Source organism: Oryctolagus cuniculus, chromosome 9 (genome assembly GCF_051225735.1).
Source record: "Oryctolagus cuniculus isolate XC-2025 breed Fujian yellow rabbit chromosome 9, ASM5122573v1, whole genome shotgun sequence".
In the NCBI taxonomy this organism is placed as follows: domain Eukaryota; kingdom Metazoa; phylum Chordata; class Mammalia; order Lagomorpha; family Leporidae; genus Oryctolagus; species Oryctolagus cuniculus.
Window position 1 is genome coordinate 134,922,759 of NC_142875.1, and position 24,383 is coordinate 134,947,141.

Here is a 24,383-nt window from a genome sequence, read left to right on the forward strand (position 1 = left end):
CAAGATGAAATAACACGATCCTCACTGGTCCCTCGCCACCAGCCCAACACTAAATACTTTCATCCGCTCCCGCACCAAGAATCTACACAGTCCCCAACACCAAGAACAGCACGGGCAATGCGCTCTTCATCTCACAAGTGCTCAGTAAGGGTTCATGGACAGAAGGGGAAGGAGACAGGCGGCAAGAAGGGAGACGCTGAGGAACAAGAACAAAGAGCTGGCCAGCTTCATGACAGAGTGCTGAGACTGTGACACACAACAGCAGAAATTCAGGAACAGAGGGGCATGGAGCCTTCTCCAATGGTACCCAGCCTTCCACCTTCAGAATAAGGCCATGGAAACAAGCAATGCTCACTCCAGAGCCTACCACCTTTTTTACTTTTTTTGTAATATTTACTTATTTATTTGAAAGTCAGTTACACAGAAAGGAGAAGCAGATAGAGAGAGACACAGAGAGAGAGGTCTTTCATCCACTGGTTCACTCCCCAGTTGACCACAATGGCCGGAGCTGCACTGATCCGAACCAGGAGCCAGGAGCTTCTTCTAGGTCTCCAACATGAGTACAGGGGCCCAAGCACTTGGGCCATCTTCTACTGCATTCCCAGGCCATAGCCGAGAGCTGGATCGGAAGTGGAGCAGCCAGGTCTCCAACTGGCACCCACATGGGATGCCGGCACTTCAGGCCAGGGCGTTACCCCACTGTGCCACAGCGCCGGCCCTGAGCCTACAATCTTGACTATCAGACTCTCTGACCACCACTGAATGCCCCACAGCTCAAAGAACTGGGAGTCCCTGGGAAGAAACTGGGGCCACATCAGGTATGCTATAAAACAGAACGTTTTCTGGTGATTCATGTTGCCTCACTACTGAATTTTCTTTTTATAAAAAAGACTTATTTATGTATTACATTTCCAAGTCAGAGTTAGAGAGAGGGAAAGACAGAAAAGAGATCTTCCATCTACCGGTTCAGTCCCCAAATGGCTGCAATGGCCAGGGCTGGGCCAGGCTGAAGTTGGAAGCCAGGAGCTTCATCTGGGTCTCCCATGTGGGTGCAGGGGCCCAAGGACTTGGGCCATCTTCCACTGCTTTCCCAGGCCTTAGCAGAGAGCTGGATCGGAAGTGGAGCAGCCAGGACTGGAACCGGCGCCCATATGGGATGCCGGCGCTCCGAAGTGGAGAAGCTGGACTGGAACCAGTGCCAGTATGGGATGCCGGCGCTCCGAAGTGGAGAAGCTGGACTGGAACCAGTGCCAGTATGGGATGCCGGCGCTCCGAAGTGGAGAAGCTGGACTGGAACCAGTGCCAGTATGGGATGCCAGCGCTGCAGGCAGCAACTTTAGCTGCTACACCACAATGCAGGCCCCACGGCTGACTGTTCTTATAACACTATCATTAAAAATAATCAGGGATGGCACTCTCACATAGTAGGTTAAGCCTCCGCCTGTGGCGCTGGCATGCCAAATGGGTGCAGGTTCATGCTCCAGCTGCTCTACTTCCAATCCAGCTCCCTGCTAAATGCCAGAGAAAGCAACAGAAAATGGCCCAAGCGTTTGGGCCCCTGCACCCACATGGGAGACCAAGAAGAAGCTCTTGGCTCCTGAATTCAGATCAGCCCAGCTCTGGCCATTGTGGGCATCTGGTGAGTGAGTGAACCAGCAGATAGAAGACACCTCTCTCTGCCTCTCCCTATCTCTCCCTCTCTCTGTAACTCTGCCCCTTAAATAAATAAATAATAAATAAATTAATAAATGTTTTAAGAAACAATCACCATAATGCTGAGTGTTCATTACGCATCAGGTACAGGTACACATCACACACACCATCTCCTTCAGTAGTAACAGTTACTAAATAAGACAGGTGCTATGGGCAGGCATGAGTAAAACCACTGCCTGCAGTGTTGGCATCCCAAATGGGTGCTGGTTTGAGTCCCGGCTGCTCCACTTCTGATCCAGCTCTCTGCTATGGTTGGGAAAGCAGTGGAAGATGGCTCAAGTCCCTGGGCCCCTGCACCCATGTGGGAGACCCAGAAGAACCATCTGGTTCTGGGCTGATCGGTTCAGCTCCAGGTGTTGCAGCCAACTGGGAAGTGAACCAGCGGATAGAAGACCTCTCTCTCTCTCTCTGCCTCTCCTTCTCTCTCTTTTTTTTTTTTTTTTTTTTTTTTTTTTTTTTTTTTGACAGAGTGGACAGTGAGAGAGAGAGACAGAGAGAAAGGTCTTCCTTTGCCGTTGGTTCACCCTCCAATGGCCGCCGCGGCCGGCGCACCATGCTGATCCGATGGCAGGAGCCAGGAGCCAGGTGCTTTTCCTGGTCTCCCATGGGGTGCAGGGCCCAAGCACTTGGGCCATCCTCCACTGCACTCCCTGGCCACAGCAGAGAGCTGGCCTGGAAGAGGGGCAACCGGGACAGAATCCGGCGCCCCGACTGGGACTAGAACCCCGTGTGCCGGCACCGCTAGGCGGAGTATTAGCCTAGTGAGCCGCGGCGCCAGCCTCTCCTTCTCTCTTTATGTAACTCTTTCAAATATATAAATAAATTAAAAAATATATAGGTTCTATATATATTTTTACAGGTGAGGAAAGTGAGAAACAGGAGCAAAGTAACTAAACTGCCCATTGTAGCAAAGCTAATAAAATATAAATCTGAGATGCTTTACATTTGCCCTCTCTGATGTCCCAGTGTCAGCAGACACTGCTGCCATGACCTCACAATTGTGATTCACAGCCTAAGAATTTTTATAGTTCTTCATTTCAAAGTTTCACAAGCTAATCATTTGAGCCCGACCTCCTGGTAACAGAAGGGCAGAGGACCGTGGACTGGCCCACGGTCAGCTCAAACTGGAGACCTAAAAATTCCTGACATCATAGTCCCCCTGCATCCCTGAATCAGTTGCTATTTCCGCGAACATCTGAAAACAGAGACGTGAGACACAGACAGGAAGCTGCAGCAGCCACCACGGAGTAAGCGGCCTAACAAAGAAGTGACCTAAGAAAGAAGTGGCCATCACTTGTTACCGCTGAGGTCACGCCACACGCCACTTTGAAAGGTCACACGACTAACAGGTGCAGAACGCCGAGAACTCAGAGACGAGTCTGAACGGCAAACGTTGCTTCCTGGGAGACTGGAAGAGGGAACGAGCGCACAGAGCGCAGTACTCCTGTTGTTACTCAAGTGCGGCGCGGGGCCGGGATGTGGGTACACGGCCTTCGGCTGTACTTGGAACAAAGCCAGAGACAGATCTGGCACTGTCCCTTCATCTTGAGGCCCTGCAAGAAAAAACTAGACACTGGAAACCCCCAAGTCACTCCCACAAATCTTTTTTTTTTTTTTTTTTTGACAGGCAGAGTGGACAGTGAGAGAGAGAGACAGAGAGAAAGGTCTTCCTTTGCCGTTGGTTCACCCTCCAATGGCCACCGCGGCCGGCGCACTGCACTGATCCGAAGGCAGGAGCCAGGTGCTTCTCCTGGTCTCCCATGGGGTGTAGGACCCAAGCACTTGGGCCATCCTCCTCTGCACTTCCTGGCCACAGCAGAGAGCTGGCCTGGAAGAGGGGCAACCGGGACAGAATCTGGCGCCCTGACCGGGACTAGAACCTGGTGTGCCGGCGCCGCTAGGCGGAGGATTAGCCTAGTGAGCCGCGGCGCCGGCCACTCCCACAAATCTTATACACCGAAATTCTAGTTCCTCCCGATATGCGTGCAGGCAGAATGCAGAAGCTCCCATCAAAGGCTGTCCTGGTTGTTCTTTTTAAAAAAGGTTTACTTATACATTACTTCATTTATTTGAAAGTCAGAGTGACAGAGACTGAGAGATTCCACCCACTGGCTCACACCCCAGACGCCCACAGTATCCAGGGCAAGGCCAGACTGTACCACAAGGCCAGAACTCCATTCAGGTCTTCCACGGGGTAGCAGTGAACCAAGCACCTGAGCCATCATCGGCTGCCTTTCCAGGAACATTAGCGGGGAGCCCTTATCATGGTATTGACACAGGATGGACAAACAGACCAATGAAAGATAATACGCCCAAAAATGGTACACATACATGGATAACCAGGGGCATAAATGTTACATCCTTTTTTTCTTTTCAGTTTCTATGAGCTACCTCAATTAACTTTTACAAAGAAGTAACATTTTATTTACACTGCTTTTGATGATGTTACTGAGTCCACTACTTTCAGATTTCAACAGAAGGCACAGTTGGGACCTTGAAATCATGGATAAAAACTGGGCTCTTATTTCAACTATTATTTTCTTTCTTTTCATTAAATACTATATTCCAAAGCTTAATATATTTTTAATGAAAGTTTTCACCACAACAGGACTGTCTGCCAACAACAAAGGCCTAAAACACAGTTCACCTAACTCTTCATTGATAAACTTTAGTTTTATTCATATAGATGTTCTCCAGCCTTAACCCTAATCCTAATCATCTTTAATTTACAAAATCCCACAGTCAGTTCTAAATCTTCATGTTCAGAGAGGGAGAGGGAGAGGGAGAGAGAGAGAGAGAGAGGGAGGGAGGGAGGGAGAGAGGAGGGAGGGAGAATTGAGATCTTCCATCCACTAGTTCACTCCCCAAATGGCCACAACAGCCAGGGCTGGACAGGGCCCAAGCTAGAAGCCTGTAACGCCATCCTGATCTCCTACTTGGGTAGCAGTGAACCAAGTACTTGGGCCATCCTCCGCTGCTTTCCAGCACATTAGCAGGGAGCTGGAAGGGGAGCAGAACAAGTGGGAAACAAAATAGCATTCCCATTTGCATGCTGAAATTCACAGTTGGTAACTGAGCTATTCACTGGCCCCATTCTTTGAATTCTTAACTCCACTGAGTCACAGCCAAGTCCCCAGTCTTTCTGGACGTCCTTCTTAGCTGGGTCCTGCAGCACACATTCCTCAGTTCTCTTGCTATCTCCCTGGCCTCTACTTTTCAGTCTGAATGGACGATTTCTGCTCATAGCCCCAACTCAAACACTGGCACATCTCGGAGTTCAGCCCATGGGCTGCTCCCGGGCTCTCTCTGGTCTGCTGCCAAGAGAGCTGACCCGCACATCCTCTGACACCCATGCTGTTCTCTCAAGCCCAGACCCACCCACTTAGCTTCCACTCATTAATTCTAGTGCCTCCAAGACCCTTCTCCCTTTAGAGGTTTAATATGCACCTCAAACTCAAATTATCCAAAATCGAACTCCTGATGGTTCCTCCTCAGCCCTGTGTTCCCAGAGAAATCCCCATCTCTAAAACGAAGACGCACCCTTGCATCTGCTCAGGCAGAGGAAACTTAGGATAATCCCTAACACGTCTCCTACTCCCAGCCTGCATCTGCAGTCCACCTGTGAGCCTGACAAAGTGTCCGGCCACGTCTCCCTTCTGCGTGGCTACCAGCCCGATTCAGACCTCACCACTGCTCCACACACTGCCGCAGCATCCTCCTAGCTGGTGCCCTTGCTCCACCTCTCGTCTGCGAGCCTCCTCCCCACATCACCACAGGAGCGACCTCTAACATGTGGACTCGCCGTGCCACGCCTCTGCTCCGAATCCTACAGCGGTCTCCAGTGTTAGAGCCATAAACAGGCCCTGCTGTAACTTACAATATCCCGAGTGTACGAGCAGATTCACTAAGACCTAAAGCAGTTGGAACTTCTGAATTCTCTCTTACAGAGCTCCTTTGAAGATCTTGAAAGAAGCCCTACAAGTGGCACATGCATCATTTCCTGTTTGTTTGTTTGTTTGTTTTTCCTTAAAGGAGGCCACCTTAAACTGCTTAGCCTTCAGGCCCTGGATCTAACGCAGCTACCTAATTTCGGCTCCTGCACGAACTCTCTGACTTCACTGCCCACACCCCTCCCTCCGCCCCGGCTGCACCTGCACAGAACGCTGCAGGCACGTGAGGCGTGCTCCCCACAGCATCAGTGAGGAAGGCACTCACCACACATCTCACCAAGGAAGGAAGCCACCACAGGCTTTTCACAACATGAACTTTCCGAAAACTCTTGTTATGCGTGAACTTCAAAAAGTTTCTGCAAATATAAATTTATCTCTTCATGTTTTCTCAAGTATTCCCATGCATGTGCAATTCACAATTAAGCAAGAAGGGCACACAACTGGCAAAATAAATGTGCCAACAAGACTACCCTACACGGATGCCGCCAGTGGTCACACCACTGCTATTCCATGTCTTTAAGTCAAACTTCACTAACTCAGAACAATAAGACTGAAGAACAGGTATAGAAAATAAACTACTCTTGGGGGCAGGCACTGTGGCATAGTGGGTAAAGCTGCTGTCTCCAGTGCCGGCATCCCATATAGATGCCAGTTCAAGTCCCAGCTGCTCCAATTCTGATCCAGTTTTCTGCTATGGCCTGGGAAAACAGTGGAAGATGGCCCAAGTGCTTGGGCACCTGCACCCGTGTAGGAGACCCGGAATAAGATCCTGGCTCCTGGCTTTGGATTGGCGCAGCTCCGGCCATCGCAGCCAACTGGAGAGTGAATCAGCAGATGGAAAACCTCTCTCTCTCTCTGCCTCTCCTTCTGTCTCTGTGCAACTCTTTCAAATAAATAAATACATCTTTAAAATAAAAATAAATAAATAAATAAATAAGGAAATGACCTACTCTCAAGCACACAGAATTCTGGTCAGGAAACAACAGGGGTGATTCTAGGGACTGAAGAAAGTTTTGTGCTATTCCAATATCAATGAGTCTTTTCTACTTAGAAGAGAACTTTTTTCAAGTGACATCTGTTCAGTTTCCAGTGCAGCAAGCCCTTGATTTACACAGAAACCTGGGCACCAAAGGAACAAAGCTTTCTATTGAGGGGCGTGGGTGAAGAGGGAGGCGAGAGAGGGAAAAGGGCTTTGGATTCAGCTTTGCTGACTCAAAGATGTCACTGGACCACCCAAGACAATGGCAGCGTCCAGCGGTTCATGGACACAAGTTTTAACGGAGTTAAACTCAGAACAATGGTCTAAAACGACGGCCAGGAAGAGCACTTACAAGTGCTTCACAGAGAAGACGGAGAACAGAAGAAGCAGGAAGAGGAGTGGAGGGGATGGAACAGGAAGCAACGCTGACGACACAGTGTGCCAGAGGGGCCAAAAGAGAGTGAACATTCTAGCAGGGGTGTGAGATGTGCCCCAGAACAGACCAAGCGACTACTGCCTCCGACAGGCACAGGCTGTTAGCAACGTGGGAGCGGCGATGTCAGTCAAGCAGAACCGGGGACACAATCCCTACACTCACCAAGTGCCCAGGCCAACTCCCGAACACGCCCTGACAAGTTATTCCCGCAGGAGACTGCCCATGGTCACCGCCCATTTATAACCCTCCTGCCTAGTCGAATTAGCAGCACCTTCTCCTCTGCCCACACATTTATCAACGTGTTACGTGGGGTGGACACTTTAGAGCCCTAAAATAAGAGAATGCATCCCAACAGCTAACAAATCAAATTCAGCTTTCATACTTCCGGGTCTCCCCACACACACCCCTAAAACAAATCTGTGTTTTCAACCTCTGTAAAATACTAGAGATCTGGCAATGTTGGTCCCATGTTCCCAAAGTGCCTTTTCCAAAAAAATATGCACATCCCAGAATTCTACACACACTCAGTTTCCTAGAGGCGCCTCACTGCGCTCATATGTGCTAAGCGCATAGTCCCCACAACTGAGGATTTCAACTCGACCTTCTCTCCAAGAGGAAGCAGTGACCCAGGGACGTTGGGGCCCAGTGCCCACAGGAGCAGGGCCAGGGCAGTTTCCCGAATCCCAGGATGCTGGCACCGAAACACGCACATTTCTCCAGACGCTGCCTGCCTTCCCTTGGAGGGAAATGGAAACGATCTGTCCATACAGTTTTTACTGAAGAGGCAGCCCTCATGGTTGACCGTTATCAATCGGTGGAATATTTGCAAACAACTAGCAGAGGATCCTGAGTGTTCAACACGAAGAAATGATACAGGTCTGAGCAACAGATATGCCAAGCGGGCACCCTGAGCTGACCGTGACACACTGTGAGCGACGTTCCATCGTAATGGGCCAATTACTGAAATATTTTTAAAAGGCAGTTCTCATCACTCACAGAAATACTAAAAAAATGGATCACTCGTAGCAAGTTCCTTGATATGTCCTCAAAGTTGAGGAAAAGCTTTATGGCAGGGCCAGCACTGTGGCGTAGCAGGTAAAGCTGCCGCCTGCAGTGCCAGCATCCCATACAGGTGCCAGTTCAAGTCCCAGCTGCTCCACTTCTGATCCAGTTCTCTGCTGTGGCCTGAGAAAGCAGTAGAAGATGGCCCAAGTGCTTGGGCCCCTGCACCCACATGGGAGACCTGGAGGAAGCGCCTGGCTTCTCACTAGCGCAGCTCCAGCCGTTGCAGACATTTGGGGACTGAACCAGTATATAGACGACTTCTCTCTCTCTGCCTTTGCCTCTGCCACCTCTCTGTAACTCTTCCTTTCAAATAAATAAATCTTAAAAAAAAAAAAAAAAAAGCTTTAGGGCAATTTCTTCCAACTCTCTTCTTTAAACGAACCCTACTTGTTTGACACCTAAGTCCTGTGTCAATGACATTGCTTTTTTTTCTGAAGGTCAGCATCCCTGCCTTCAATCTCAAAAATAAAAAATCTCATTCAAATCCCAAAATATCTTAAGGAAAAAAATAAACCAACCAACCAACCCTGCCATGCCAACTGAGCCAACACCATTTAAAAGAAAAGCAGACGCTGTGAGGTGCCTGCCTCAGAATTCCTGTGCTTCCCCATCACCCTTGAGGTCCCAAAAAAAAGCCCTTCAAGTCTCTTAGACCACGTTCCCCCCACACCTGCACCACATCTCCTGCAACAGTGAACAGGGACCTCACACTCAGCAGGACGCCGCTGAGGCCAGGGCCACTCCCCTCGGCCCCATGCCCCATTCTAACCAACCTGTGCAGATCTCCTACGTACTGACCCAAAGACCCCAAGACCAAGGGCATTTAGAAAAGCTCAGGGATGGCACAGACGTTGGAAGCAGGCTTCAATCACCCGAGAGCCCTCTGAGACACCTTGTTCTGGTCCACTGCTTCACTGCATTTCCACCCGGCACACAGAGCCAGGAAGGCTGACTGCGCCTCGGGAGGACAGGGCCGGCTCTGCTCTGCCTTGGACAACGCGTGCAGAGTCCACAGAGCTGCCTGTTCCTACCTTCCCAGGGCTCCCCTCCGCTTGGCCTTGATTTATTTTATTTTCATTTCACTGGCGGACGATGTTTCCTTTGGTGTCTGTTCACCTTAGGGGTTTTCGTTGACTTTGCTTTGCTGTTTTCCACTGGACTTTACTTAGGCTACATCTTAGAGTGTGGCATCTACAAGGGTTGCACTACCAACGGTAATTTGTATGGTCTGAGGCTCACAGCAAACTCTAAACCCAGGACTACTCTATTTAGTTTATCAATACTGAAGCTACCAGGAACTGTAACATGTTAAGGTCATAACAAATTTAAGTCATAAACAGAAACATAACCAAAAGAAGTCAGTTTTCCTTTTCCATTTAATCAATGGGGTCCATGTGATCAATCAGTAGTCCACCTACTTAAGGATGGCTTCTCCTGAGCCATCCACCCACGGAAACACGCTCACCCACAAGGACACGCTCACCCATGAGGATACACTCACCCACAAGGACACACTCACCCATGAGGACACGCTCACCCACAAGGACACGCTCACCTGTGAGAACACGCTTCCCCCACAAAAACATGCTCACCCATAAGGACACGCTCACTCATGAGGACACGCTCACCCACGAGGACACGCTCACCTGTGAGAACACGCTTCCCCCACAAAAACATGCTCACCCATAAGGACAGGCTCCACCCACGAGGACACACTCACCCACAAGGACACACTCAGCCACGAGGACACGCTCACCCACAAGGACACGCTCACCCACAAGGACACGCTCACCTGTGAGAACACGCTTCCCCCACAAAAACATGCTCACCCATGAGGACACTCTCACCCATGCAGACACGCTCACCCACGAGGACATGCTCACCCATGAAGACACGCTCACCCACGAGGACAAGATCACTGATGAGGATATGCTCACCCCTGTAGACACGCTCACCCACGAGGACATGCTCACCTGTGAGAACACGCTCACCTGTGTAGACACACTCACCCATAAGGACATGCTCACCCACAAGGACATGCTCACCCACAAGGACACACTCAGCCACGAGGACACGCTCACCCATGAGAACACACTCACCCATGCAGACACGCTCACCCATGAGGACACACTCACCCACGAGGACATGCTCACTCATGAGAACACGCTCACCCACGAGGACACGCTCACCCACGAGGACACGCTCACCCACGAGGACACTCTCACCCACGAGGACACGCTCACCGATGAGGACACACTCACCTGTGTAGACACACTCACCCATGAGAGAACACTCTCCATGAGAACACATTCACCCACGAGGACACACCTGCCCGTGAGAACAGACACTAGCCCACAAGGACACACTTGCCCATGAGAACAGGCCCATGAGGACACACTGGCCGAGGACTTTGCAAGTCTTTCTGATCAACAAAGGGAGAGGAAAAACCTCTCATCACATTTCACTAATTATATTCACCACTCTTCACTTTGACCAACAAAATCGTGATGAGTAGCTGATTTTCAGGCAATTTAATTAAATGCCTTTATTAGTGATTATATATATATACACACACACACACACACACATAAGTTGTATCTAAAGATGAAGGTAATTTTAAAAAAGAGTTGAAAATAATGGATACCACCATTTACAATTTAGTAGGTAAATACAGAAAAATATATACTCAACCGAAGGAAAACTAACCCAAAGCTTTGCACTGGCTTTCTGCTTGTACTTTCTCTAAGTTTCTTTTTTGTTGTTGTTGTGTTTTTTGTTTTGTTTTGCCTTTTTTTTTTTTTTTTTGACAGGCAGAGTGGACAGTGAGAGAGAGACAGAGAGAAAGGTCTTCCTTTTGCCGTTGGTTCACCCTCCAATGGCCACCGCGGCCGGCGCACCGCACTGATCCGAAGGCAGGAGCCAGGTACTTCTCCTGGTCTCCCATGGGGTGCAGGGCCCAAGCACTTGGGCCATCCTCCACTGCACTCCCGGGCCACAGCAGAGAGCTGGCCTGGAAGAGGGGCAACCAGGACAGAATCCGGCGCCCCAACCGGGACTAGAACCTGGTGTGCCGGCGCCGCAAGGCGGAGGATTAGCCTAGTGAGCCGCGGCGCCAGCCACTTTCTCTAAGTTTCTTAAACAAAAGGCCTGGCTTTTCTTATCGGCTGTCTTGCTGATAACGAGCCCTGACTGCAAGTGCAGAGCCCTGGGTGTCACCGTGCGACTCCCTCATGCATTCAGATTGCCCACTTGGGGTTTGCTTCTCAGAAGCTGCCCAGTTCACGACGCAAGCTGACTGCTCGGCAGATCAGAGCAAGCACAGCCGCCTTCTGCACGGATGCGTTACGAGCCTGGACCCATTCGTGTTTCCTTTGAAGCCACAAAAATAAAACCCTTATGCTCCTATTAGAAGCCTAAGAAAGGCATCTATTATGTCAGTAGGGTGAAAACGTGGCCTTTGACACAGGGACAACCACGCCGAAAGGGCGCTCTTACAAGCGCGCAGGCGAGGACGTGCAGCCCCCCAGGAAAGCTTCGAAGGCCTAAGGCCGTATATCCCCAAACAGATGGCATCACGCACCGGGAACTACGGTGTACGGACGCCTACAATGCAAAGGATCCTTTCCAAGCCCCCTCTCCCGCCTCGACTGTGTACTCCGGTGACTGCGGCAGGTGCCATTCTCCTCCCGTATCGTTAGCGTCCCTCTACAGAGCGACAGTGAGGACTCATGGTCATGTGGGGACGAGACCCCAGCAAGCAGGAAGCTGATGTCACGTGCAAGGTTTCCACCAGCAGCAGGGGGATGACGCTGTAGAAGGCTGTGATTCCTGCATTCTACTCTGCTCCAGGAGTCTGAATTTTACAGGGAAAATTACTATTAAAATACCTATCATTGCAGCTCCATCCACAACAGATAAGATATGGAATCAACCCAGATGTTGATGAAGACTCGATAAAGAAATTATGGGATATGTGCACCACAGAATACTACACAGTGGTAAAAAAAAGAAAAAAAGAAAAAAAAAGAAATCCTATCCTTTGCAACAAATGGATGCAATTGGAAAACATTACACTTACTGAAATAAGCCAGTCCCAAAAAGACAAATACCATGTTCTCCCTGATCTGTCATAACTAACAGAGCACTTAAAAAGTCATCTATACAAGTGAAATTGACACTGAGATGCGATGGCTTTGAACAGCCCTTGTCTCAACTGTTGAGGAACAGGCTTTTTGATACTATTTGTTGAACTCTTAGTGTAGGGCTAATCTTATGAGTATAAAGTTAACTGAAAATATATCAGAGAAAAAATAAGAATGGGAATAGGACAGGGAGGAGGAAGAAGGGTGGCAGTGCTGATGGGAGTATGGTGAGAATAATCACTGTGTTCCTAAAGTTGTATGTATGAAGTGCATGAAGTTTGTACACCTTAAATAAAAGATTTTTAGGTTAAAAAAAAAACTACCTTTCACAGATTGATGGAATCATAAAATGACAGAAACTGCTTTGTAAGACAGTATGGAATTATCTAGTATCTATGTGCACACGCCCTAAAACTCAAACACGAATTCACAGCAACCTTGTTCCCGACAGCAGACAGAACTGTTCACCAACAGAACAGGTGTATGAACCGTGATACACTCAGACGACGAAATTCTGTAAGCAGTGAAGACGAATGATGGTTGCTACATGCACAGGGCAGGTGGAACGAGAAGCAAAGCTGAGAGAAGACGAAAAGGCACGGGAAGCCTCAGGCATATCTTTACGTTTCTAGCTACACAAGATGGAACCAGCCAAAACAGCAGGGTCGTCCTCACTGGGATTCAGCTTTCGCATTTTTGCTTTTAATCTATAATTCTGCCAGGGGAAAAGTAAATAGTACTAGTGTAAACTAACAGATTACGGTAAAAATGTTCTGTGATGATGTTACAGAGCTCATAGAAAACCCTTCTGGATTCAAATTTAGTTTATTATAGCCAAGTTACCCATCAACAAGTAATTTCTAAAAGATCTCTAAAAAGTAAAAAAAAAAAAAAACTGTTTAGTACATCATACACAACAAATACCACTTGATCTAATTCATACATAGAATCTAAAAATACGGAACTCAGTGCAAGTACAGGGCTTAACAGTGGTTCCCTGGGGCTGGGGAGCAGGGCGAGTTTCAGCTGCATTGCAGGAATGAACTTCAGAGATCTACGGGGCATGCGAGGGACCACGGTTAACAGCAATGCAACGCGTTCCTCCAAACTGCCAAGAGCAGATTTCAAGAGCTCTCACCACCAACAAGCATGTGAAGTAACGCACACGTCAACTGATTCAGCCATTCCACACTGTACACGTCACAGCTACAAGCTGGCCAGCACAAATGCACACAGTTTTTGTCAAGTTAATAAAAGCAAACAAATAACAAACAATTAGGGGAACCCGCGAGGAGGCTGCCACGGCGTCCCGGAGGGGCCCCGGTGCTTGCTTACCTGCGACGCCGCACGGCCTGCGTGGCGGCAGTGGTGTCCTCCCTGCGTCCCGCCTGTAGATGAGGTGCGGCTTGTTGTGCGAGTCCTGGGGCTCACTGCCGTCCGCATTCACCAGCGGCTCCAGGAAGTACTCCCCATCGTGCGCTTTAAATGCTCCCATCTGAAAACGCAGAAGAGGAACTGTTGCCAGCCCCGGCTGAGGCCCAGAAGCTGCACGCACCGGGTCCCCACACGGCCACTGTCCCCGCCCCGCGCTCTGGAAGGCGCCCCAGGAACACCGGCACCGAGGGACAGTCAGCAACAGTCCTCGGAGGGGAACGCTGAGCCACCACATGCAGGCGCGAGGGACTCCGTGTCCTCTCACAGGAGTCTTCACGGGACAGGCCTTTCTTCTGAACCTAGGACCCACTGCTCACACACAGACAGCCTCCGCCAACCAAGGCCGGTCCCGCGACGGCTGCTCCCTGGGCGCAGGCTCTCATGCTCCCCGCTGAGAACTCTCCAGCCAGCCCTGCCCTCACCTGCAAGCCCTGGAGCCCAACCTTCAAGGTGTCGCCTAAACGAACAGCTTTCCGCACGTTTCGTCCATGCACCCACGAGCTAGTGTTCTCTCTCCCCGCTGGACTCACGCAGTTCTTTTTAAGAGAAGGCTGGGTCACATCACTCTCCTGGAACACGAAACTAATGTCTCTCAACAAACAGGCAAGCCCTCACAGCCGTCTCCAAGGCCCCACCTGACGCCAGGCACCTGCCGAGCTCACACTCTGACAACAGCCCAATCTCTCCACTTCCGCCCCAGGGCCCGAGGGCGCCACACCTGCTGGCTTTGTTGTTTCTCCACTGGACAAAGCTGAGCCCAACCTCAGGACCTTCTACCAGAGGGCACCCTCATCCAGCACCTCAGGGCTCAGTCCCCCTTCCATCACCCACCTCACAGAACCTTTGTCCTGCCTCACTTCTCTTCCCAGTGCTCCTCACTGCCTGGTGTGTGTGCATTTGCTATCCGATGCCACTCAGGAACACCTGAGCCCCGAGAGAGCAGGGCTTTGCCTGCCCCCTTCTCTATATGCCCGCAACATCCCAACTTCTGAGTACACCAAGTGGAATGGACAAACAGTGGAGACCTTAAGACGTGAACTTGGCCATTGGTGGGTGAACCAACGGCAAAGGAAGACCTTTCTCTCTGTCTCTCTCTCTCTCACTGTCCACTCTGCCTGTCCAAAAAAAAAAAAAAAAAAAAAGACGTGAACTTAACCTAGCAGCCCTGCATTTATGGTTGGAGCAAACACTACGGGCAGGTGCGCAACAGAGGCTGTGACCTAGAGTCAGGTGACACAACCGGTATGGTGGTGAGGGTGTGAACAGGAAGATCCCAAGCTCCAAAGCCTGAAAACACTCAAAGAAAAAGAACTTCCAATGGAGATCATTATCAGGGCAAACGTAGTGGACCAAATTAAACCAAAAATGCTACCAATACCGACAGAGGTCAGAGCAGCAGGACAGAGGCTCCCATGCCGGACCTGCCTCCTGGGAAGAGCAGAGGATGCCAGTGTTACAGAACTTGCCCTCAATACGAGAACACGAAACACCCAATCACATTTATGTGAGTAGTGTGAACTTTCAGCAAAGCCTGACAGAGACAGTACCAGAACCAAACAAACAAGAATAACACCGGGACAAGCTCCTATGTAAACATCAAGGGTGAAGTTAGAAACCGAACCAGCAAAAGAAATCCGGGAGGGGCCCACGCTGTGGCGCATTGGGTTAACACCCTGGCCTGAAGCGTCAGAATCCCATACGGGCGCCAGTTCTAGTCCCTGCTGTTCCATTTCTGATCCAGCTCTCTGCTATGGCCTGGGAAAGCAGAAGATGGCCCAACACCTTGGGCCCCTGCACCAGCGAGGGAGACTAGGAGGAAGCTCCTGGCTTCAGATCAACACAGCTCCAGCTGCTGCGGACAACTGGGGAGTGAACCAGCGGATGGAGGACCTCTCTCTCTCTCTGTAACTCTTTCAAGTAAACAAAATAAATCTTAAAAAAGAAAGAAAAAGAAATCCAGGAACATGTGAAGAGAACACGTGACCAGGTGGCGTTTATCACAGGATGGGAAGTATGGTTCAAATTAGGAATACATTTCTGTTATTCATCACAATCATCTACATAAATTTGTAAAATCACATAGTTTGATAAAATTCAATCAATGTTTTTTAAACACAAATTTTTAAAGACATACTTATTTGAAAGGCAGAGTGACACAAAGAGAGTGAGACAGCAGGATCAAGACAGAGAGATAGTCCAACTACTGCTTCACTCCTCAAATGCCGACAGTAGTCAGGGCTAGGACAGGCCAGTCAGGAGCCAGGCACTCCACCTGGGTCTCCTGTGTGGGTGGCAGGGGCCATCATCCATCACTTCCCCAGGCACATCAGCATGGAGCTGGATCGGAAGCAGAGCAGCTGGAATGGGAACCAGTACCCGGATACGGATGCTAGCATTCCAGGGCAGCCTAACCCACCGTGCCGCAACACAGGCCCCCAGTACACACTCAGAAAACTGGTGCTCGCTTTATAAATTATACTTGCTTTTAAAAAATGTTTATCTTAATTTGGAGTCAGAGACAGATCTTCCATCTGCAGGTTCCCTTAGAGAGACCGACAGATCATGTCCCCACCACTGGTCACTCCCCAGCTGCTTATAATGGCTGCAGCTGCGCAGAGGCAGGACCCTAGCAGACCCCAGGCAGGACTCAGCACGGGTCTCCCACGTGCGTGGCAGGACCCTATGTTAGTCATCACCGCTGCCTCCCAGGGGCTACAATGGCAGGAAGCTGGAGCCAGGAGCTGGGTATCAAACCCAGGGATCCTAGGGGGGATGGGGCATCTTAACTGCAAGGCTCAATGCCCACTTCCTCAATAAGTATTTTTGATTTGGAAACAATAAAGTGGAGCAGAAGTAGAAGGATGCTTCCTTAACATGACATGTATCACAGCCAGGAAAAAAAAACAAAACAGCATCATGTAAAATGAAGATCTACTGAAAACACTGCCTCTGTTTTTTATTATTTTTTTTTTATTTTTTTTATTTTTTTGACAGGCAGAGTGGACAGTGAGAGAGAGAGACAGAGAGAAAGGTCTTCCTTTGCCGTTGGTTCACCCTCCAATGGCCGCCGCGGCCGGCGCGCTGCGGCCGGCGCACCGCGCTGATCCGATGGCAGGAGCCAGGATCCAGGTGCTTATCCTGGTCTCCCATGGGGTGCAGGGCCCAAGCACCTGGGCCATCCTCCACTGCACTCCCTGGCCACAGCAGAGGGCTGGCCTGGAAGAAGGGCAACCGGGAACACTGCCTCTTAATCAGGAACGCAAGCCTGCCCTATACTAAAAAACAGAATCAGATAAATGAAAGAGATTAGATATACAAGGAATTGAAAAGGAGCAAGTAAAACTGCCATCTTCCTAGATTATATCAGTACTGACCTTCAACATAATAAAATTAACTGAAGAAGTACCATGAACACTAAGTGAAGTTCGAGACACAGTGAATTCAGGCTTTAAGAATTGTCCTATATACTACAGTAGCAATTACAACGTAGTGTGGAAGAAGCAACCCCATTTACAAAAATTAAACAAGTAAGATGTCTGACAGATACTGCACAATGCCGGGGCTCCCTGGAGAACCAGAGCGCACACAGAACCAGCTGGGTCTGCGAAGAGTGTGACCTCCAACATGGAGGGCTCCACACAAACCCCGACTCTTACAAAATACCGACACATTCTTAATATTCAAACTGCAGAGGAAGATGATCAGAAATACCAAGATGATTGTGGGAGGACACTGCGGCGAGATGGGAACTACACGGCACCAGAAGGTTGGCCAGTGCATACAAAATTCTCGAGGCCAGCACCTGCAGAGCCGCGGGCTGGGCAGAAAGGTGCGCACGAAATCCTGCGTCACACAGAAGTTCACAGAAAGCGTGTCTGGTGAGAAACTGCGCTCGCACTTCAAAACAAGTTTGTCTTTCAATTTCATTTTCCATGAACTTTCTGAAGTTCATTTAGATAGGGGAAGCATGTCAAATCGACATGAAACTGAGTATTTCTTTAACAATACAGCAGCAACTAGACAGACAGCTGGAAAAAATTATTTTGGATCCACTGCACATAGATTAAGTCTCAAAGGATCCATGGTATACACATTCAAAACAAACCATAAATGCGTTAGAAGATAATTCCTTTTCGACTTTGCAGTAGCATCAGTCATTCTAATATACTAAAATCTAAACTTCTACGTGGCATAAACACTCCACGGAGGGTCAAAGGCAAAACCAGCAGCAAGACACACTGCTCCTCTGCCACCGAGGGGACTGCCAACGGACGCTCTGAAAAGGAGCTGTTTCTGTACTGCGCTTTTAAAATTCCAAAAATGTTTCAATGTTTAAATCCTCGAAATCAATTTAAAAAAAAAATCAGACCAGGATTCAAAGTAAAGATGGGTAGGAACACTAAGAGGCATATCACAAAAAGGGGAAAATTTTCAGCTTCATTCAGAATAGACAGGCATACTAAGTGGGGAAGTCATTATCACCTATGAGATCAGCCGATCTTTCAAAGCTTTTACTGTTCTCCAGGTACATGTCTGTGGACAAACAGGCACCTTGGAATTACTGTCAAGAATGGAGATGAGCGTACTCATGATGTACAGCAATTCAGCAACACCTATCACAAGTACGGATGCACTTGTCCTCTGGTGCTGCAGCCCACCTGTGAGAGCTCACCATCCATGCAATGAAGGTCTGCACAGGTCGAATTCTTTTTTTTTTTTTTAAGATTTTATTTATGGGGCTGGTGCTGTGGCATAGTGAGTAAAGCCACCGTCTGCAGTGCCAGCATCCCATAAGGGTGCTGGTTCAAATCCTGGCAGCTCCACTTCCCATCCAGCTCCCTGCTAATAAACCTGCAAAAGCAGCGGAAGATGGTCCAAGTGCTTGGGCCCCTGCACCCACAGGGGAGACCCAGAAAAAGCTCCTGGCTTTGGATCGGCCCAGCACTGGCTGTTGCAGCCATTTGGGGAGTGAATCCATGGATGCAAGATTAATCTCTGCCTCTGCTTCTGTTACTGTGTCTTTCAAAATAAATAAATAAAATCTTTTAAAGTCAGAGTAACAGGGAGAACAAGAGATCTCCCATTCTCTGGTTCACTCCCCAGATGCCCGCTGGGCCAGGCTGAGGCAGGGAACCAGGTGCTTCTTCCGTGTCTCCCATGTGGGTAGCAGGGGCCCAAACACCTGTGCCATCCTCCGGTGTTTTCTCAGGCTGTTAGGAGGCAGCTAGATTGGAAGGGGAGCAGCCAGGACAAGAATTGGCACCCACATGGGATGCCGTTGTTGCAGCCAAGGGTGTTACCCACCAGGCACCAATGCCAGCCCCAAGCACTGTTCCTAACCATGAAATATTGAAACCAGTTCACAAGTCCAAGGATAGCGTCTGTTCACATAACTCCTGCGGTTAGAGACAAATTTTTTTTAAAAAAGAGTGAACATTTTATGAAGAGTATGGAAAGAATTCCAGTGCACATGAGGGCACTTCAACAAAACACTCACGGAAAAATGGAATCACAGGGTAGGTTTACTTGGGTTCAACTCATTGTGAAACCCACATACAGCTTTTTGTAATATGCCTTTCCTATGACCTTTCTTAAGGACCTTAGTGTTAGTAAAGCAAAGCTAAAAACTGTAGAACAAGATGCACACTGTGTGACCATTTGTGTAACCAATGAACAGAAACATACACTAGGTCTTTCTATTGCTGGCTACTACCAAAGAAACTCTGGGCGCATAGATGAGAAACAACGAGGTGGCAGGGGAGGAGCAAGTAGGGGCACCCACAGGTCTGACCTCCTGCTCAGCTCAGACAGCTGCCTGATCCCCCACCTCACCTTCCAGTCTGGCTAAAAAACGTAGCAACTACTCAGGAAGCTCCTCCCTGACCAGGTGAACCACACGCCCACCCCAGCCCTGAAAAGACAGGACACCTGCGTGATTCTGTGAGCATGCGTCACGTGCCCTATTTACTGCTATGTGTAGACGTCCCTACGCCTAGGCAGAGGCCTACCCGAGCTTCCAGTGCTGCCTGGGGATCTGAGACACGGCCGAAATGGGACACAGAGCACCCCTGCCAAACCAAGAGAGCGACTCCCCGCAACGCTGTCTGCTCAGCTGATGGGAAGCAGAGGCGAGACACTGGCTTGGAAGCAGGGCAGAGGCAGAAAATGCAGACTGTGAACGCGGGGAAGCCATCACCTCGGGTGAAAAGACAGACATCCTGATTGTCGTTAACCTCTCGCCGAGGCTGAGCCTTCCCTTCAGCACAAAAGAAGGAACAAGCCCGAGGAACACTGCCACAAAGGCACAGGTGGCCTGAGAACTTTCCAGATGCCTCGAAGCACTGTTGCTATGCTGGTGTTAGTCACATTACTGATGTGCTATTCCCTCTCTTTAACATCCTAAAAACCCATTTTAATATAATTGGTTCCTTTTGTATTTTTTAAAAAATTTACTTGAAAGGCAAAGTTACAGAAATAGAGACAAAGAAAATGACCTTCTATCCACTGGTTGTCTCTCCCAAATGGCCACAGCAGCCAGGGTTGGGCCAGGCCAAAGCCAGGAGCCAGGAGCTCCAACCAGGTCTCTCACATGGGTCCAGGAGACCGAAGACTTGAGCCATCTTCCGCTGCTTCCCTGGGCGCATTAGCAGGGAGTTGGATCAGAAGTGGAGCAGTCAGGACTCAAACTGGCACCCATCTGGGAAGCCAGTGTCATAGGTGGTGGCTTAATCCACTAAGCCACACTGCCAGCCCCTTCTTTCACATTTTATTAAGGGTGAATTAAACGTTGTGAGAAGGAACTCGTGAACCGTGGAAGGGTCTGAGGAGGGAGAGGGAGGGGCAGAGCCACAGTCACAGCTCCAGCAGGTGCAGCAGTGTCACAGTCAGCGAAGGGGGCCCAGGCAAGGGGCAGACATCAGGGCATGAGAGGGTGAGGGCTTGCACTGAGTGAGCCAGCAGAGAGCGTGGAAAGAACGACTCTCGTGTCCAGCTTCGGCAGAGACCCCTGCCCGCTGTCATCTGGGGCAGGCATTTGTGGTAGCAGGAAGAGCCGAGCCCAAGAAACAAGTCAGATGGCAGCCACTCACACAGGTGTGCACACACGATGACAAGAGCTCCCTGACCTTACTGTTCGCACTGAGCACGGAAGCTAACCGAGACAGGCGGGTTGTGCAAGCTGTGCACGTCTCACATGGAGTAAGAGGCGGGACCACAGTGTAACCGCCTGGCCACACAGCGCATGCTGCAAGCCTCGCTCCACGGCACTGGTCAGCCCACACCGCCGGCGAAGACTAAGGAACACAACCTCAGGCCAGGAGTGCCGCGGGCGCTGCAGGTGCAGAGGTGAGCTTGTGACAGCACGGCCTTCAGCAGCTGACAGGGCGGAGGTCAGGCGGCAAATATCACACTGCGGCCGGCAGTCAGAGCAGTGAAGAACCCGAGGCAGAGACGGAGACAGCGCGTCCTAGCGGAGACGGCCGGGCTGAGGCTCCGTGAGGAGCAGGCAGCCACAGAAAATCCTAGGGGAGCACCCACTGGTGATGCGACAGAAGCTGCCAGACGAGTCCAGGGGGCCAAGGCGGGCCCACCAGCAGACAGGAAGCAGGGATGGGTCAGACGCAGAGGCCAGGCCAGCGGCATCCTGGACCTGCAAAGGCTCGACACTCCCAGAGCAGGCCCAGGGGTCTGTCCCTGGCTTCACTGGCCCTCGGCTGCAGAGAAATGCAAGCTTCTCTCAAGAGACAAATCTGAAATAAACAACGGATGATGCATGCGACAAGCCCAGCCTTACTGAAAGGGACTGTGCTTCCACTTCTTAATTATAAATATTTCTTTTTTTTTTTTTTTTTTGGACAGGCAGAGTGGACAGTGAGAGAGACAGACAGAGAGAAAGGTCTTCCTTTGCCGTTGGTTCACCCTCCAATGGCCGCCGCTGCAGCCGGCGCACCGCGCTGATCCGAAGGCAGGAGCCAGGTACTTATCCTGGTCTCCCATGGGGTGCAGGGCACAAGCACCTGGGCCATCCTCTACTGCCTTCCCGGGCCACAGCAGAGAGCTGGCCTGGAAGAGGGGCAACCAGGACAGAATCCGGCGCCCCAACCGGGACTAGAACCCGGTGTGCCGGAGCCACTAGGTGGAGGATTAGCCTATTGAGCTGCGGCACCAGCCATAAATATTTTTTAATTAAAATATTTCTTAATTATAAATATTTTTAAGTTATTTGGGAATAACTTTAAAAATTGTTTAAATTTCACCATCAACACATAGCTTAAATTACTATTTTAACTGAATAAACATGGAAAGCCAGGAAAATGATTGTAGTAATTCCACCCATAAACTTTTCTTTATTATAATTATCACTAGATGATTATCACAAGAGTGACAGCTTACTCTCTTCATAGTTCTTGCTTCTAAATTGCTGCCTGAAACATCGCAGGCATTCACTATATAGCTGCAGGAATGAACATTTTAGCAACAAATTTTTTTTTTAAATTTATGTATTTGAGAGGCAGAGTTACAGAGAGAGGGAGAGACAGACAGAGAGATCTTGTATCCACTGGTTTCACTCCTCAAAATGCTACAACAGCTGGAGCTGGGCCGATCTGAAGCCAGGAGCCTCTTCTGGGTCCTCCCATGAGGATTCAGGGGTCTAAGCACTTGGGCCATCTTCTGCTGCTTTCCCAGGCCACAACAGAGAGCTGGACTGAAGGTGGAGCAGCCGGGACTAGAACTGGCATCCATACTGGACGCCGGCACTGCAGGTGGAGGCCTACACTGCCGGACCCCAAATATTCTTAAGGAAGTCTTGAAACCTGCCTGATACAAATGTACACCACAGTTTTCTCTCTGGGTTGAAAAGTAAAATGTGTAGGCACTCTTTGATAATATGCTAGTACTTTAGGATCAAGTATTTTTTTTTACATGGTTTAAAAATTACTCAAGGCCGGCGCCGCGGCTCACTAGGCTAATCCTCCGCCTAGCGGCGCCGGCACACCGGGTTCTAGTCCCGGTCGGGGCGCCGGATTCTTTCCCGGTTGCCCCTCTTCCAGGCCAGCCCTCTGCTGTGGCCAGGGAGTGCAGTGGAGGATGGCCCAGGTGCTTGGGCCCTGCACCCCATGGGAGACCAGGAAAAGCACCTGGCTCCTGGCTCCTGCCACCGGATCAGCGCGGTGTGCCAGCCGCAGCGCGCCTCCGCGGTGGCCATTGGAGGGTGAACCAATGGCAAAGGAAGACCTTTCTCTCTGTCTCTCTCTCTCTCACTGTCCACTCTGCCTGTCACAAAAAAAAAAAAAAATTACTCAAATTCTGTGAGACAAAGTCCTGCGATGTAAGCCTATAAAATAAAAAAGCCGAGCTGTACATCTTAAGAACACTTACTGATGTCTCCGGTACCCTCCAGCAGCCTGCACCGAAGCACGGTTCACTAATTCTGCCAGCGTCTGTGTCCCAACTCCAACTACCAACTGACGGTTTTGAACACATTCCCAAACCTGAGCTCGCTGTCTTCCCAGAAGACTATTTCAACCAGAGCGACAGGTCTTGAAACCTGAGGCCGTGGATCCATGGAAAATCCCTTTCTGCCTTTCTCAGCAAGCGTGCTGAAGAGGGGAAATGTGATCTCGCCTTGGGAAAGCTACAAATAGTCCTGGGATGGCTCACTAGGAGCGGAGCCAGCAGCGAGCGCAGCGCACCTAGGGCACCCTGGGGGACGGCCGCACACAACCCCTCCCAACGCGGCAAGCATGCCTGCCTCTGGATGCTTCTACGTGCCTATGGACCAAAACCTGAGGGTGAGGCCCCATGAAGGGACAGGCGGGTGCAGCCCAGAAGAGAAGTGCTGGACGGGCCTGTCCAGGGGCCTCGGCACCTCCTCTCCAGGCGGTGCTGGACACTCCAGCCTGCTAAGGATGACCCAAAGGCTTTACCTGACACAAAACCCCATGTTTAAAAACATCAAGTTTAAGAATACAATGGCAAACACTCTGTCCTCCGAGTGATTCCCCTTATCATCCACGAAGGACTTCAAAGCACTGCGCTTACGTCAATTTTCCCATAATCCACCCCCAAGCAGGAAACTTTCCCTTCCAGTAGGAACACTTGGAGGGCTCTGCCTCAGATCCTGCTCCTAACAAAGGGCTTCACTTTTCCTTAACTTGGAACGGGACCTGGTAAAGGATCGGGACTGTAACATGACAGGTGGCTCACGGAATGACTTTTAGGTCATGGCGTATTTTTAGCAGCCTGCCTGTCTGCAGATGGGCATTGCAACTTGACTCATAAACGTCAATCAAAGTGCAAGCCCTGTTTGTCAATGACTGTTTTAAAAGGAGAAGGCTACCTTCCACAGGCGCAGGGAGTTCCCATTACAGCAATGCCAGGCTGTCCGACAGGCAATCGCGCCTGCACGGCTAGGGCCAGCGATGCCCACAGGCCGAAATTCCCACACGTACCGGACGTTCAGAATGCTCTTATTTCAGAATTGCAGCACCCTTCATGTGTTTTTCTGCAGATACATGGCAAATCCATGTACCACCAAGTACCGCTGCCACAGCCAGTAACACACTCTCAGCTCTCATTAAGGGCAGAACAACCAACACGGAACACAGCCCGCTGTGCTCTTTTCCCAAGTCATTGTCACGTAAGCACTGGCAGCTGCAAAGCAA

At 50.0% G+C, this 24,383-nt stretch overlaps 1 protein-coding gene across 4 annotated transcripts in view; it reads right to left on the reverse strand.

Moving 5' to 3' along the window:
- The window catches only part of ADAMTS20 (ADAM metallopeptidase with thrombospondin type 1 motif 20), a 170,178-nt gene that overhangs the window by 137,319 nt on the left and 8,476 nt on the right, over positions 1–24,383 (reverse strand). For all 4 annotated transcript variants that reach the window (XR_016213193.1, XM_089304055.1, XM_089304054.1 and 1 more), the window contains exon 3: positions 13,621–13,780. Coding sequence is in view for 3 of the 4 variants with exons in the window: in XM_089304055.1 (XP_089160181.1) it covers positions 13,621–13,780 (160 nt within the window). In the remaining variant the exon portion in view is untranslated. The remainder of the gene's footprint in view (positions 1–13,620; positions 13,781–24,383) is intronic.